Source organism: Diceros bicornis, chromosome 2 (genome assembly GCF_020826845.1).
Source record: "Diceros bicornis minor isolate mBicDic1 chromosome 2, mDicBic1.mat.cur, whole genome shotgun sequence".
NCBI classification, from domain to species: Eukaryota; Metazoa; Chordata; class Mammalia; order Perissodactyla; family Rhinocerotidae; genus Diceros; species Diceros bicornis.
In genome coordinates, this window is record NC_080741.1 from 62,095,335 (window position 1) to 62,108,241 (window position 12,907).

The window sequence follows — 12,907 nt, forward strand, 5'->3', positions numbered from 1 at the left end:
ACTTTAATGTGGAAAACAGACCTGAAGGAGGCCAAGAGAATGGGCAGAAGGCCAGTGGGAGGCCCTTGCAGGAGCACAGGTGGGTGACAATGGTGGTGGGGATCCAAAGGGGTTAATTCTTTGTTGTCAGCTCTACTGAACATTCGAAGTGACTTAAAAACATTCAATTGACAATGAAGCCATACTATCCTCCCCATCTGTCCATACTAGTGTCCCATAAACCTGGAGCAGGACCCCATTATAAGCTCTCAGCACCATATTCCTTTCCTCCAAAGTCCTTCCATAGTTGCCATTTGTCATTTGTCTTTGTGACTGTTTGGTTAATACCTGAAGCTCCAGCTACACTGTAAGTCCCAGGAAGGAAGGCATTGTAGCTGTTTTTTCCTATTACTTCTTCTGAGAGCCTAAGACAGTGCCTGGCACATAGTTGGTGCTATGTTGAATGAGTGAATGAACAATACAAACAAAGCAGACATCTCAAAGCAGAGACCTTATTGAGCTTATATCTGGATGGGGGCAAGAAGGTAAAGGAGAAACCAGAAAGCACAATATACTGGTTTCTCAAAACAATTGACTGAGGCTAGATTTTCCATGGGACCTGATAACCGGGGGTAAGAAATGAGGGTGTTGGCATATTGGTCCCAGCTGGCATCCATACCTGGCTGGGTGACCCCTGGATCCTGCACACATCATCTGCTTCACATAGTCTTTTCCCTTGTACATAATAGCTACTCAATAAATATTTGTTGAACTCCTAGTAGATGGCCTTGACAAGTCACTTAACCTCTATCAACCTCACTCTCCTTCACTGTCACATGGGGTTAATCCAGCCGGCTTTCTTTGATGAGGATCAAACTGAGAGGACTTTGAAGGATGGAGGGCTCCATCTGTCCAGAGGTTAGATATGACTGCCAGGCCCCAGAATGAGGGGAGATGAGCAGAGTGTCAAGAGTGTGGAGGAAGGAGGCTGAAGATTGAGAAGACAGAAAAGATGAAGTGTCAAAAGAAGGCAAAACAGCCATGGGGAGAGAAGGAGGCAGCAGAAAACTAATTTTCCAGGCAGATCATCTGTCTTGGCTTCTCAGTCTGTCAGAAGGGAAGTGGGGCCTGGGCCAGCCTCGCCCTGCAGTGAATATAGCCACAGAGTACTGATGTGCTTGTGTGTCTCTAAAACAACTCTTGAAACTCATTTGTACTGGGAGCTCTACCTCTTGTTTTTGTTTTTGTTTTCTGTTTTGTTTTTGGTGGCTGTCAAAAAAGACTTCAACCCCAGGCACAGTTCTACGCGGCACATCCACAAATCCTCCCTGCTCCTCTTCCAACTTCCAGACAGGTCATAATGGGAGATGGAAGATAAACAAATAAATATGGAATGATGAAGGGCAGTCAATTCAGAGACTTGACCTCATCCATCAGTCCTTCCCTCCATCACCAGAGCCAAGCAACCTCAGGGTTGTTTTAGAAACACACAAGCCTGTCAGGACTTAACTACTGTACATGGTACCGGGTAAAGCTGGCCCAGCGCCCACTTCCTTGCTGACAGGCTGAAAAACCATGACAGACCCTTTCCTGCTCTAGAAAAGCATGTCATTCCAACATAAACAAGAAATAGATGTAGATGTTAGAGGAAATAAGATCAAAAAACCCCACCAAACTTGGTTGCTACTCATGAATGGCACATAAGTAATGGGAAGAGGAGGCTCTAGTGTCAGACGGCCTGGGTTCAAATCCTGGCTCTACCAGTTGCTAACTTTGTCACTTGAGCAAGGTGATACCTTAATCTTTCCAGGCTTCAGTTTCTCCATCATTCAAACGGGAATCATAATAAACCTGTTTTGTAAGATTTAAGTGAAGATTCAATGAGACAATGTGTGTCAACTGGTGAGCATGGTGCCAGCTACAGAAGGTAACAAAAGTTAGCTGTTATTTTTAAGTAGAATATCATGCAGCCATGAAAAAAGATAATATTTTTTCATTAGTGTCAAAAGATGTCCATGATATATTGTTAAACCAGAGACTTCCAATGGTAGGGGTGCAGTGGGGTAAGGGGACAGGAGCATGGATTGAGAACATCATAGGTAATAAAACTGATGAAAGTATGTCACATGTGTGACTTTTGCAGTGGTAGGAAGGAGATCGAAAACCACTGTGCTAAATGAAACAAGTGGGTTATTAATATCTTGTGGTAATTTCCCTGATAATCTTTATATGGAAATCAAATAGCTATCTTTATGTGTATAGACACATCAAAAATAAACTTGAAAAGATACACACCAAAATTTCATAGTAGTTGTCTAGGATGATGGGATTACAGGCAATTTTCTCTAGGATGATGGGATTACAGGCAATTTTCTAACCATTTCACTTAAATTATTTTCTATATTGTCTATTTTTATAATTTATATATATTTTTATAATATGTTTTACTTTCATTATCACTGAAAACACCTTTTTCTATGTGGCAAAATTACAAATTTTGCCTTCATTGAGGCAAGGTCCATGTTAATTTCTAAAATCAAATGCACCTTTGGATCTTAAAGATATTCCTCACCAAAAAGCCAGGGACACTGGGGCAAACTTGAGGAGCAGAACTGGGCCATGACCTGTGGTAGGTGGTTGTAGGTTAGGAGCAAAAGAGTTCTCTCTCCCCTGTCTGTATCCTTCCCCTCCTTGACCTTGCACCTCCCTTATCCCAAGCCCACTCCCTGGAACTAGGGAGTGGATTGATTCTATCCACTCTCAACTCTCTTCTATTCTTTCCATGCAGCAGATGGGCACCAGGGTCCCCCTCTCACCTTAATATATTTATAACAGCACTGTCTGGGTGCTAGATTAGGGTGAGGTGGTGTGTGTGGGTATAATTCAATCTTGACAACAATTATGCCAGGAAGGTCCTATTACAGAGGAAGAAACTGAAGCTCAGACTTGGCTGAGGTCCCACAGCCAGTGTGGAGCAGGACTAGAATCAGGAGGCAGAGGTCAGGGAGGGTTGGAGGATACGTTTAACGTCCAAAAGATGTGGGGTTGAATTCTAGTTCATCTTTTGGGGAACAAACTCATCCTCCTAACCACTCTGACCTCTGCCGTCTCCTTCGTTGCCTGGCTTTCCCCACAAGAACAAATGCCTTTAGAATGGGTAGTTACTCTTCCCCTAGGGATATATCTGGTTTAAAACCCCTGAGAGTTATAGTTTTGCTTGCTGGAAAATATATAACATCATTTCAGAAAAATAGCTGGATTAAGACCTGGCTTCTACTTTTCTTAGATTAAAAAAAGTTCAATCATAAAGACTAAACAAAGTATGCCCCCCAGTGTAGGGGACACACCTGCAGTTTTTGCTTGCCAACCGTCCTTCCACTCTGATAACAGCACCTCAGTCCAAGAACGTCTTTGCCATTGCACACAGTTTCAGTGGGACTACAAATCATGGGATCTTGTCCTTCCTTAGCCAAGTGATGGGTTGGGACCTGAGCTTGGCCAATCAGACTTCTCCTTGTGGGGTTCAGACCCCAGAGCGGGGTGGTACAAGGATGGAATGGGGTTGGAGCAGATCCATACCAATAACGAGGTGTCCATTATATCCTGCTACCTGGCTTCCTGAAGTTCAGCTGCCCTGGTTTCCATCTTTTCTTAAGCTTGGTTATTTCTTTTAATAACAAAAACAGCAATAACAACAGTTATTGTTAATTTAACCACATTCAGTTTCTGTTGCTAGCAACTCAAGAATTCTGTTGGGTACAACATTCAAAGCTAGTTTGACAAAAACCAACCGGCCCTTTGTTAGAGGAGCTCAGCAAAAACCAAACCAAACCAAACCAAACTCAATCAGAGCAGCTTCACTGGCTGAAGCCCAGAGTTCAGCTGTAGTGTTCTAAAACGAGTGCTTGTATGTCTTCCATCTCATTCTACACTCCCACTTCTCACCAAATACCCCCACGTTCACTTCAGGCAGCATCTGAGTGAGAAAGGTTTTGTGAAACTTTTCCATTTACCTCTTTTCTGTAATGCCACGACCAGCACGTGAAGGAACCAAAATTTAGCAGGGAGATGGGGAGGTGAGGATAAGGATGGAGGGTGGGAGGGCTTATGTTTCAGACATTTGTCTTAACAGAGCTGAGAGTTAGAAAAGACGTGGGGGCCATGGAGAAATGGGCGGGCTCTCTGATGTCTTAGGACGGTGGCTGTGGAAACAGGATGGGATTGCTGGGTCTGATTTCAGAGCACCCACCTCAGCGGTGGGCCCTCAAAGCCATAATGGAAGAGATTAAGGGATTACTTCGCTGCCCTGCTTGATCCTCTTTGACAATCAGGGCTACCACCAAAGGATAAAATTAACCTGCATGCTCTCGAGAGCGTTAGGGAACCGTGACCTCGCTTTATCCTGGCCCAGATCAGGTCCCCGGCCTCTCCAGCTTGCCGTTAATGCTGGCCAGCTGGGTTCAGGCTGGGCTGGATAGGCACAGATGGAGAAAGGACAGTGCCTCCCCACTCCTTTTCCTTTTTAAAAATGGCTCTTTGCTACTCTACTCTGTTGACAAACCATTATTGCCCTAGCAAGACAAGGCCAATACCTGAAACTGATTTTTTTAAGTGTAGTAATCTCAGGACTTTTTGAAAAAGAGTTTGTTTTCTTTTTTAATGACATTACTCTTGGTAAACTGGGAGGTGAAGCTGTGGTGGGGTGGAATGTGTGTGTGAGTGTGTGTGTGTGTGTGTGTGTGTGAGAGAGAGAGAGAGAGAGAAAGAGAGAGTGAGTTTAGGAGGAGGATAGCTGTGGGTTTTGCCTACAGAGCATACATTGTCCCTTCTGGTAAAAAGCAGCCTAATTTCTTATTGGGAATCCATTGTATTTTCAACACAAATGGGTCCAGTGGGGCTGAGCCTGCACTCAGGCTCCAGAGGTGGTATCTGTCTTAGGTCTGATGCCCCAGTCTCCTTAACACCTCATGCATTGTGATTGGCTCCATAAAGGACACATGACCCATGTCAGTGCAACCAAGTCACCTTCAGGCCTTTTGCTGGAACTCTCAGTAAAGAGGTATTGCTCCTGGGGTTGTGAAGCTGGGAGGATGTGACCTGGTGCTGCCAGGGTCCTCCACATGGTGAGAACTTGCCCAAGAATGAAGCCAACGCAGGCGAGGGCAAAGCGTACGTATGCGGAGAAAGATACCCATCCTGCTGGCATCTTTGGAGTTTCTAGATCCAGCCGCAGCTGAAACCAGGTCTACCACTGGACTTTTAAGTTGCTTGAGCAAATAACTGTCGTTTTCGCCTAAGCCAGTTAGAAGCAGGTATATGTCACTTAAAATCCAAAGAGTCCTGATCAAGACAGATACTCTGACAGGGAAGCAACTGGATCCCAGAGGAGGGTGGAGGAAGAAACACTTGCTTCTCCACTGCCCAAGAGTAAAGGGAAAGGGAGAAATGGAGGAGTGGCCACCTTGCAACAATCCCAGGGAAAGTGTTCATCCTGATCCCTTGACTGGGGACCTTTGCTCAGAGGGTCAGGCTTTCCAGGAAACTTGAATCTCAAGACACTCTAAAGCTTTGCTAGTGAATATGGTAAATAATTAATATTCCACATTATTTCCTGTTACTCAAATCTCAACACCAAATATTCAGTAATTTCTCAATGCCTGTATTCTCACCAGAATAAAAAGAAGTGCTTTCAAATAAACTGGCCACTAGAGAAGAAAATATCAGAATCACTATAAATATAATGGTAATTTCCAGAGACTCATTAGCATGCTGATGACTACTGATTTTCAAATTTAATTAATAGATAGAAATGGCACTTTCTTTTAATTTATGTCATTAGTCAAATGAGCTTTCTAATTGAGATTTGCAATCTCCAAATTTATAAACTGGTGAATGACTCTAAACATGGACAATTATTGATAAGGGTCTTCCTGGTCTGAACTGGCTTTTGGAACTTGAAAAAAATGGGGGAAATTAATTTCATTCTCTGGTAGTTTCTAAACAGACTCTTTTGTTAAATATATTCAGATTATTCACTGCCATACCATCATTGTGATTCCAAATCTCATTTCCACTCTCCATTAAATTCAACAGAAAAATTGCATCACATCAGATAGAGCAGTAAGTTTGACACTTATTGGCAATAATTAATACTACTCATGAAACGAAAGAAAGCTTAAGGTTGACAAATATAAAAATGAACCTGACTTCTAAAATAGATCTGAATAGAAACTTCACTGAAGAAATTGTGTATAAAACGAGTGTGCCTGGACCCAGCAAACATCAGAGAGACAAAGGCTGTTTACTATTAAACATTAATTAACAAACCAATCAATAATATTTTCACAAGATCTAATTGCAATCTTGCTCCACTCTCTCCGTGAAAGGAGGAATCAAGTGCTTTCACAAGTGGGAAGGAGAGTTTAACCGAATCAATCAACTAAACGTTTTTAAAGCATCTGTTGAGGACTAGATTGCCTAACGAGCAGAAGCAGCATGTGCTTGGAGCACCAGAGAAGCAGGAGCACCAATGTTTTTGTTTTGAAATAATTTGCTACCTAGTAATTAAAAAAAGAAAGGAAGGAAGAAAATCAGTGAATCAATCCATTGGGGGAAAAATCAGAATTTGTTGGATTTCCTTACGCCTATTTTACAGTTGATTGTTATTACTCTGAATTGCATATGGCAGGATGCCGTAAGTTTTTCAGTACTTAGGGGTTGGTTTCTAATGGTTTTAGTCTAGCCTTGACAGTGGGTAAGACATTTGGGGCATAGGATTCCAAATACAGAGGACATTTGGTTCACATAAAAATAGATTAATATAAAGTAAAATGTCTTTCAATGACCAAATAATCATTTTTGACATTATGCATGTCAGGTAAACATTGCCAGTAGGAAGGTGTGGCATTTCTATTTCATTAATGGTGTACAATCAATAGCCAATGTACATATTATGGAAGAATAATTATAAAATTTAAAAATACTAGTGGAGCCAGGCCTAAGGGCTTAATGGTTAAAGTTTGGTGCATTCCACTTCGGGAGCCCAGGTCCGTTCCTGGGCGCAGAACCACACCACTTGTCTGTTAGTAGCCATGCTTTGGTGGCAGCTCACATAGAAAAACTAGTAGGATTTACAACTAGAACATACAACTATGTACTGGGGTTTTGGGGAGGAAAAAAAAATCCTAGTGGAATTCCAAATTCACTTTACTGATAAATAAACCTCTGAGGTCTAAAGGTGAAAATTTACTTGTAATATGTACTCGGGATATATTATCTCATTTATAGGTTTTCCCCTGAGAACGGTACTACGTTTTGGATGGTGTTCTAACTTGCAGAAAAGAACTCGCAGCACCACTTTAATAGAAAGAACAAGGAAGCTAGTGAAGGCTCCAACCTTAGCAGGTGTTAACATCCTTTAGAAAGGGTGTAAGCGGTGGGAAAATGCTCTTGACTCAGTTCAAGTCTTAGCTTGCGGCATTTTAATAGCTGTGTGACCCTGAGTAATGGACCTAACCTCTCTGAACCTCAGTCTCTTCATCAGCAAAATGGGAATAATATCAGGACTTAACTCATAAGACTTTTGTAAAGATTAAACAAGAAATTTTATGTAAAGCACTCAGCACACTGCCTGGTATAAAAAATCAGTTGGTAAACAGTAGCTTCTATTTACAGTTTTCCCCGAAGCAAAATGCTGTTGTTCCTTAAAATTGTAACCAATCACCAACCCCTTTGCCTCAGGAGGGATGCTACTGTAGAAGGCCAGGGCTGCTGTTCCCACTGACCAGTAGTTCATAAGCCCTGGGCTGTAGGCTTGAGCAGTCCCGGCATGCTTCCACACGGTGGGTCTTACCTCATAGTAACTCTGGACGGCGTTCATGAAGGCTTCGTCAGCCACGATCTGGGTTTCCCCATTGAGAAAAGCCTGAAACCGGTCCTTGACTGTCTGCAGCTGCTGTTTGCTGATCTGTAAGAGACAGAGAAAGAGAGGACAGTGAGGACTTGTCCTAGAAAAGGATCATGGTTACTTTACGCTGAAGATGCCAGGCCCATTGGCGTGCTGAAGCCAGCTTGTACAGGCATGTGAGAGCTGATGGTTGCAGGAATTTGCAGGAATTTTGTGAGGGAGTTGTTAAACACAACCATTACAGAAAAATAATATATAATAATAATAAAATAATATTTATAAGTTACATAAATACAAATAGAAATTATTAAAAACAAAGGCAATACATACTCAAAATTTGTTGCTTTCTGATTATTTTACCATTATCTGCGCTTTTGAGGTTACTTATATCTGCTGTACTTGTTACTTGTATATATTTGTATTGTGGATATATAATGGGGTGCTACCATACCTCTCTTCCCGACTCCACAGTCAGTGATGTCTTATTGGAAGCTAGATATCAGCCAAGACGGGAGTAGTTAGTTACACTATGGAAATTGGTAAATGCTACAAATCAGGGTTTTGTTTTGTTGTTTAAGAGATGATTGATAAAGACACCTCTGCACAGGCCTCTCAGGTGGTCTGAAACATCCTGCTTTACAGAGCTATAGTAATCAAAACTGTGTGGTACCGGCATTAAATCAAACACATAGAACAATGGAACAGAACTGAAAGCCCAGAAATAAACCCACACATATACAGTCAGTTAATATTTGACAAGAGAGCCAAGAACACTCAGTGGGGAAAGGATGGTCTCTTCAGTAAATGGAGCTGGGAAAAGTGGATATCCACACGCAGAAGAGTGAAATTGGACCCCTATCTTACGCCACTCACAAAAATTAACTTGAAGTGGATTAAAGAGTTAAATGTAAGACCCAAAACTGTAAAACTACTAGAAGAAAACATAGGAAAATAGCTCCTTAACATTGGTCTTGGCGATGTTTTTCCGACACCAAAAGCACAAGGAACAAAAGCATAAATAAACAAGTAGGACTATATCAAGCTAAAAAGCTTTGGAAAAAGAAACAATTAGCAAAATGAAAAGGCAACCTATGGAATGGGAGAAAATATTTGCAAACCATCTATCTGATAAGGAGTTAATATCCGAAATATATAAGGAACTCATACAACTCAATAGCAATAAAACAAACAATCCAATTAAAAATCTGGCAGAGGAATTAAGTATACATTTTTCCAAAGAAGACATACAAATGGCCACAGGTACATCAGAAGATGTTCAATATCACTAAGCATCTGGGAAATGCAAATCAAAACCACAATGAGATAGCACCTCACACCTGTTAGAATGGCTATCATCAAAAAGACAAGAGACAAGTGTTGGCAAGGATGTGGAGAAAAGGGGACCCTTGTGCACTGTTGGTGGGAACGTATATTGGTAGAGCCACTATGGAAAACAGTATGGAGGTTCCTCAAAAAATTAAAAATAGAACTACCATATGATCCAGCACTCCCACTTCTGGGTATATATCTAAAGGAAACGAAAACAGGATCTCAGAGAGATATCTGCCCCTTCACGTTCATTGCAGCATTGTTCACAATAGCCAAGATATGGAAACAACCTAAATGCCATCAACAGATGAATGGATAAAGAAGATGTGGTGTGTGTGTGTATGTATGTGTGTGTGTGTATATATATATAACAGGCAATTAAATATTATTCGGCCATGAGAAAGAAGGAAATCCTGCTGTTTGGGACAACTTGGATGAAACTTGAAGGTGTTATGCTAAGTGAAATAAATCAGACAGAGAAAGTTAAATACAGTATGATATCACTTACATGTAGAATCTAAAAAAAGCTGAACTCAGAGAAACAGAGAGTAGAGTGGTGTTTACCAGGGGCTGGAGATTGGGGGAAATGAGATATTGGTCAAAGGGTAAAAACATCCACTTATATGATTAGCATAGTGATTATAGCTAATAATACTAAATGGTAATTATGTGAGGGGATGGAGATGTTGATTAACTTTATTGTGGTAATCATTTTGCAATATATGTGTATCAAATCATCATATTGTACACTTTAAATTTACGTATGTTATATGTCAATAATATTTCAATAAAGCTGGGGAAAAAAGAAAGAAATATCCTGCTAAGTGCAGCATGTCAAAATGCAGAAGTTTTCAAACTTGATTGTTGTTATTTCTTCTATGACCACGTGACAGATGAAGTCTAGGTACAGGATACACTTCCGGGATGTGGCATAGATCATTTGGAGAGTAGCTTATGTGCAATTCCTTGCCTGATCAATGCCACCTTTCTTTCCCACTTAGGAAAGCATTCCTAAAAGATTCCTACCTATTCTGTCTTCTCCGCCACTTATGTAGCCATATCCCACTGTCCTTCCGTCTCAGCATGAGCAGTACTGACTTATGAAGCCGGGTCTTCCTGCTACATGATTCCACAGCATACCATTTACGCTTACTTGTTAGTTATGAGTAAATTTGCTAGATGATCTGTCTCTTCTCGCTATTTTGTTCATCAGTGTTTCCCCAGGGCCAGCTTAGCGCTCTACACACGGCAGGCCCTCAGTAAGTGCTTGTTAAATGAATAAATGAGCGAAGTGTACAGAAGATAAATTACTTTTGAATATCCTTGAATCTATTCTAATTTATATAAAAAGATAGTCAGCTAAAAACTTTGCTCTTTTAGCCCTTCTTTATAAAAAGTTATACTTCATAAGTGATATTGGGACACCGTGCTGAGAGCCGCGGTTCTAGTGGAAAGAGTAAGAAGGTCATTTCAGTCCCAGTTCTGTCGACCATTTTGTCATCTTGGAAAAGCCACTTGTATTCTCTAAATTGGCCAGAGAGTTAAAAGCCTTTCTGGAATAAGGCTGATTTAAATAAACAAATGTTTTATCATCCTCAGTTTTCTCACTTGAAAAATGGATAATTTTCTCACTTAGAAAATGGTGACAGTTCTAACTACTTGCTACTTTGGGATAGTTATAGCTATTTAATGACATAATATGAGTTTTTCTTTTTAATTATGAGTTTCTATATAAATTTAAAGTGCTTGCATCGTTAGAGTCAATACAAGTCTTGCTAATAGAAAACAAAGCTTAAAGCTATAGGAGACTGAAGCCTGGCTTGAGTGTTGACTCAATTAGGAAACAAAACAAACCAGAGTTTTGGGAGTGGACATAGACAGGAGCTGGGGTGCTGTAGCTCATTTTTGTAACTTTGGGAGAAGGGGAGAATAGCGAAGTAGGGGGCAGGTATAAAGGAGTTGGGTTTTATCAGGTTTTTATTTGTTACATTCTAGATCACCACTGCCCACTGTTAGCCACATGTGTCATTTTACATTTTCTAGTAGTCACATTTAAAAAAGTAAAAAGAAACAGGTGAAGTGAATTTTAATATACTTTATTGAACCCAATATGTCCAAAATATTATCATTTCAACATGTAATCATTATACAAATGACTAACGAGATATTTTACGATCTATTTTTATACTATGCCTTTGAATCTGTTGTATTTTTACTGTGCTTATCTGGTGTATTACAGTACAGGTGTATTTATCTGGTGTATTACAATACATCTCAATTCAACATAACCACATTGCAAGTGTTCAATAGCCACATGGGGCTAGTGGCTACCGACCATATTGGACAGCGCAGGCCTAGAGAATGGAATGAAATCACTTCTAAGCTGCTTAAGCTTTCCTGTTCTGACCCCGGTATATCGGTATCAGTGGAGTTGTAGAGAAAATCATCGTTATTTGGTATGTGCTTGAAACCATTTAAAGTGAAATATTAGGCGGTAGTTGATTTGCTCATAAAAGTGACACCGCAACATGAATTTCTTTTCAACAGGCCAGGCTTAACCAGCCTAAGTCATAAATCCTTGCAGTATAGTACCAACCAAGGCGTCTCACAGAATTTCTTGCTCAGAGACTGGGTCAATACCAATTCTGCATGATTTTAGGGGTGGGATGGAGTGGAATGGTGGGGCAGGAAAGGGAGGAGAGACCAATAAACCTTGCTTTTGCCTTAAATGCCTAAGCAATTGAAATAAAATTAGGTGCACACCATCTGAATGATGAAGATTGATTGTTGACCCAGGAAAATCCATTATCACTCTAACCTTCTGTTAAATAAGCATAGTGCTTATTTATTCAAGAAATATTTACAGAGTACCTACCGCCTGCCCAGCCCTGCCCCAGGCCCTGGGGTTCAATAGGCAACAAAACCCACTCAACCACTCATCTTACTGAGCAGGGCTAGGCTCTGGGGAGGCAAAAGAAATAAAGGATTGTCCTCGGGGACCTTGTAGTCTAGATGGACAGGAATAGGCATGTAAAACAAAGTGCACAAAAGTATGTTTTAGGATTTCAGAGGAGAGAAATTGCAGAATATAAAATGTTCAAAAAGAGAAGGCCTCCAGGAACATTAATTTAAGTCAAGTTCAGAGAACACACATCGTGAAGCCACACAAAACACCCCCACTTCCCTGGACACCTCAAGCTCTCAGCAGGAGAGTTAGGGGCACAGATTCCAGTGGCAGAGCTATGTTCATATCTGGGTGTCGACGCCTGCCACTCCGCATTCACTGCTTTTCTCACCACTATTTTAATTAAAACAGTGTTTATTTATTTATGTTATTTAATAAACTGTTTATTATTTAGTGTTTATTTAGTCACCTCCCTTGCTGTGTTTCACTGGTGGAATGACTAACCTATCCACACCTCAGTTTTTTCATCTGCAAAATGGGCCATTAGTGACCTCATAAGATTGTTGTGAGGATTAACTGGGATGAGTAAAATCCTCACTGCAAAGCCTGGTATAGCATGAATGCTCAGTAAAGGATGGCTGCTGTGATGACTAATCCTCGTCTTTGAGTCTTTGCCTGTACTGTTCCCTCAAGAAAGCATGGCTGAGGGAATATTCCATATGTATCTTCAAAATCCAGCCCATGTGTTCCTTCCCAGACCCTCCAGGTGGAGTTTGCTACTTCCTCAG

The 12,907-nt window shown here is 40.9% G+C and overlaps 1 protein-coding gene across 4 annotated transcripts in view; it reads right to left on the reverse strand.

Annotated features, from left to right (window-relative positions):
• CADPS (calcium dependent secretion activator) overlaps positions 1 to 12,907 on the reverse strand; it is a 436,212-nt gene that overhangs the window by 329,456 nt on the left and 93,849 nt on the right. For all 4 annotated transcript variants that reach the window (XM_058562346.1, XM_058562336.1, XM_058562329.1 and 1 more), the window contains exon 2: positions 7,832 to 7,945. In XM_058562346.1, the coding sequence (XP_058418329.1) occupies positions 7,832 to 7,945 (114 nt within the window). The remainder of the gene's footprint in view (positions 1 to 7,831; positions 7,946 to 12,907) is intronic.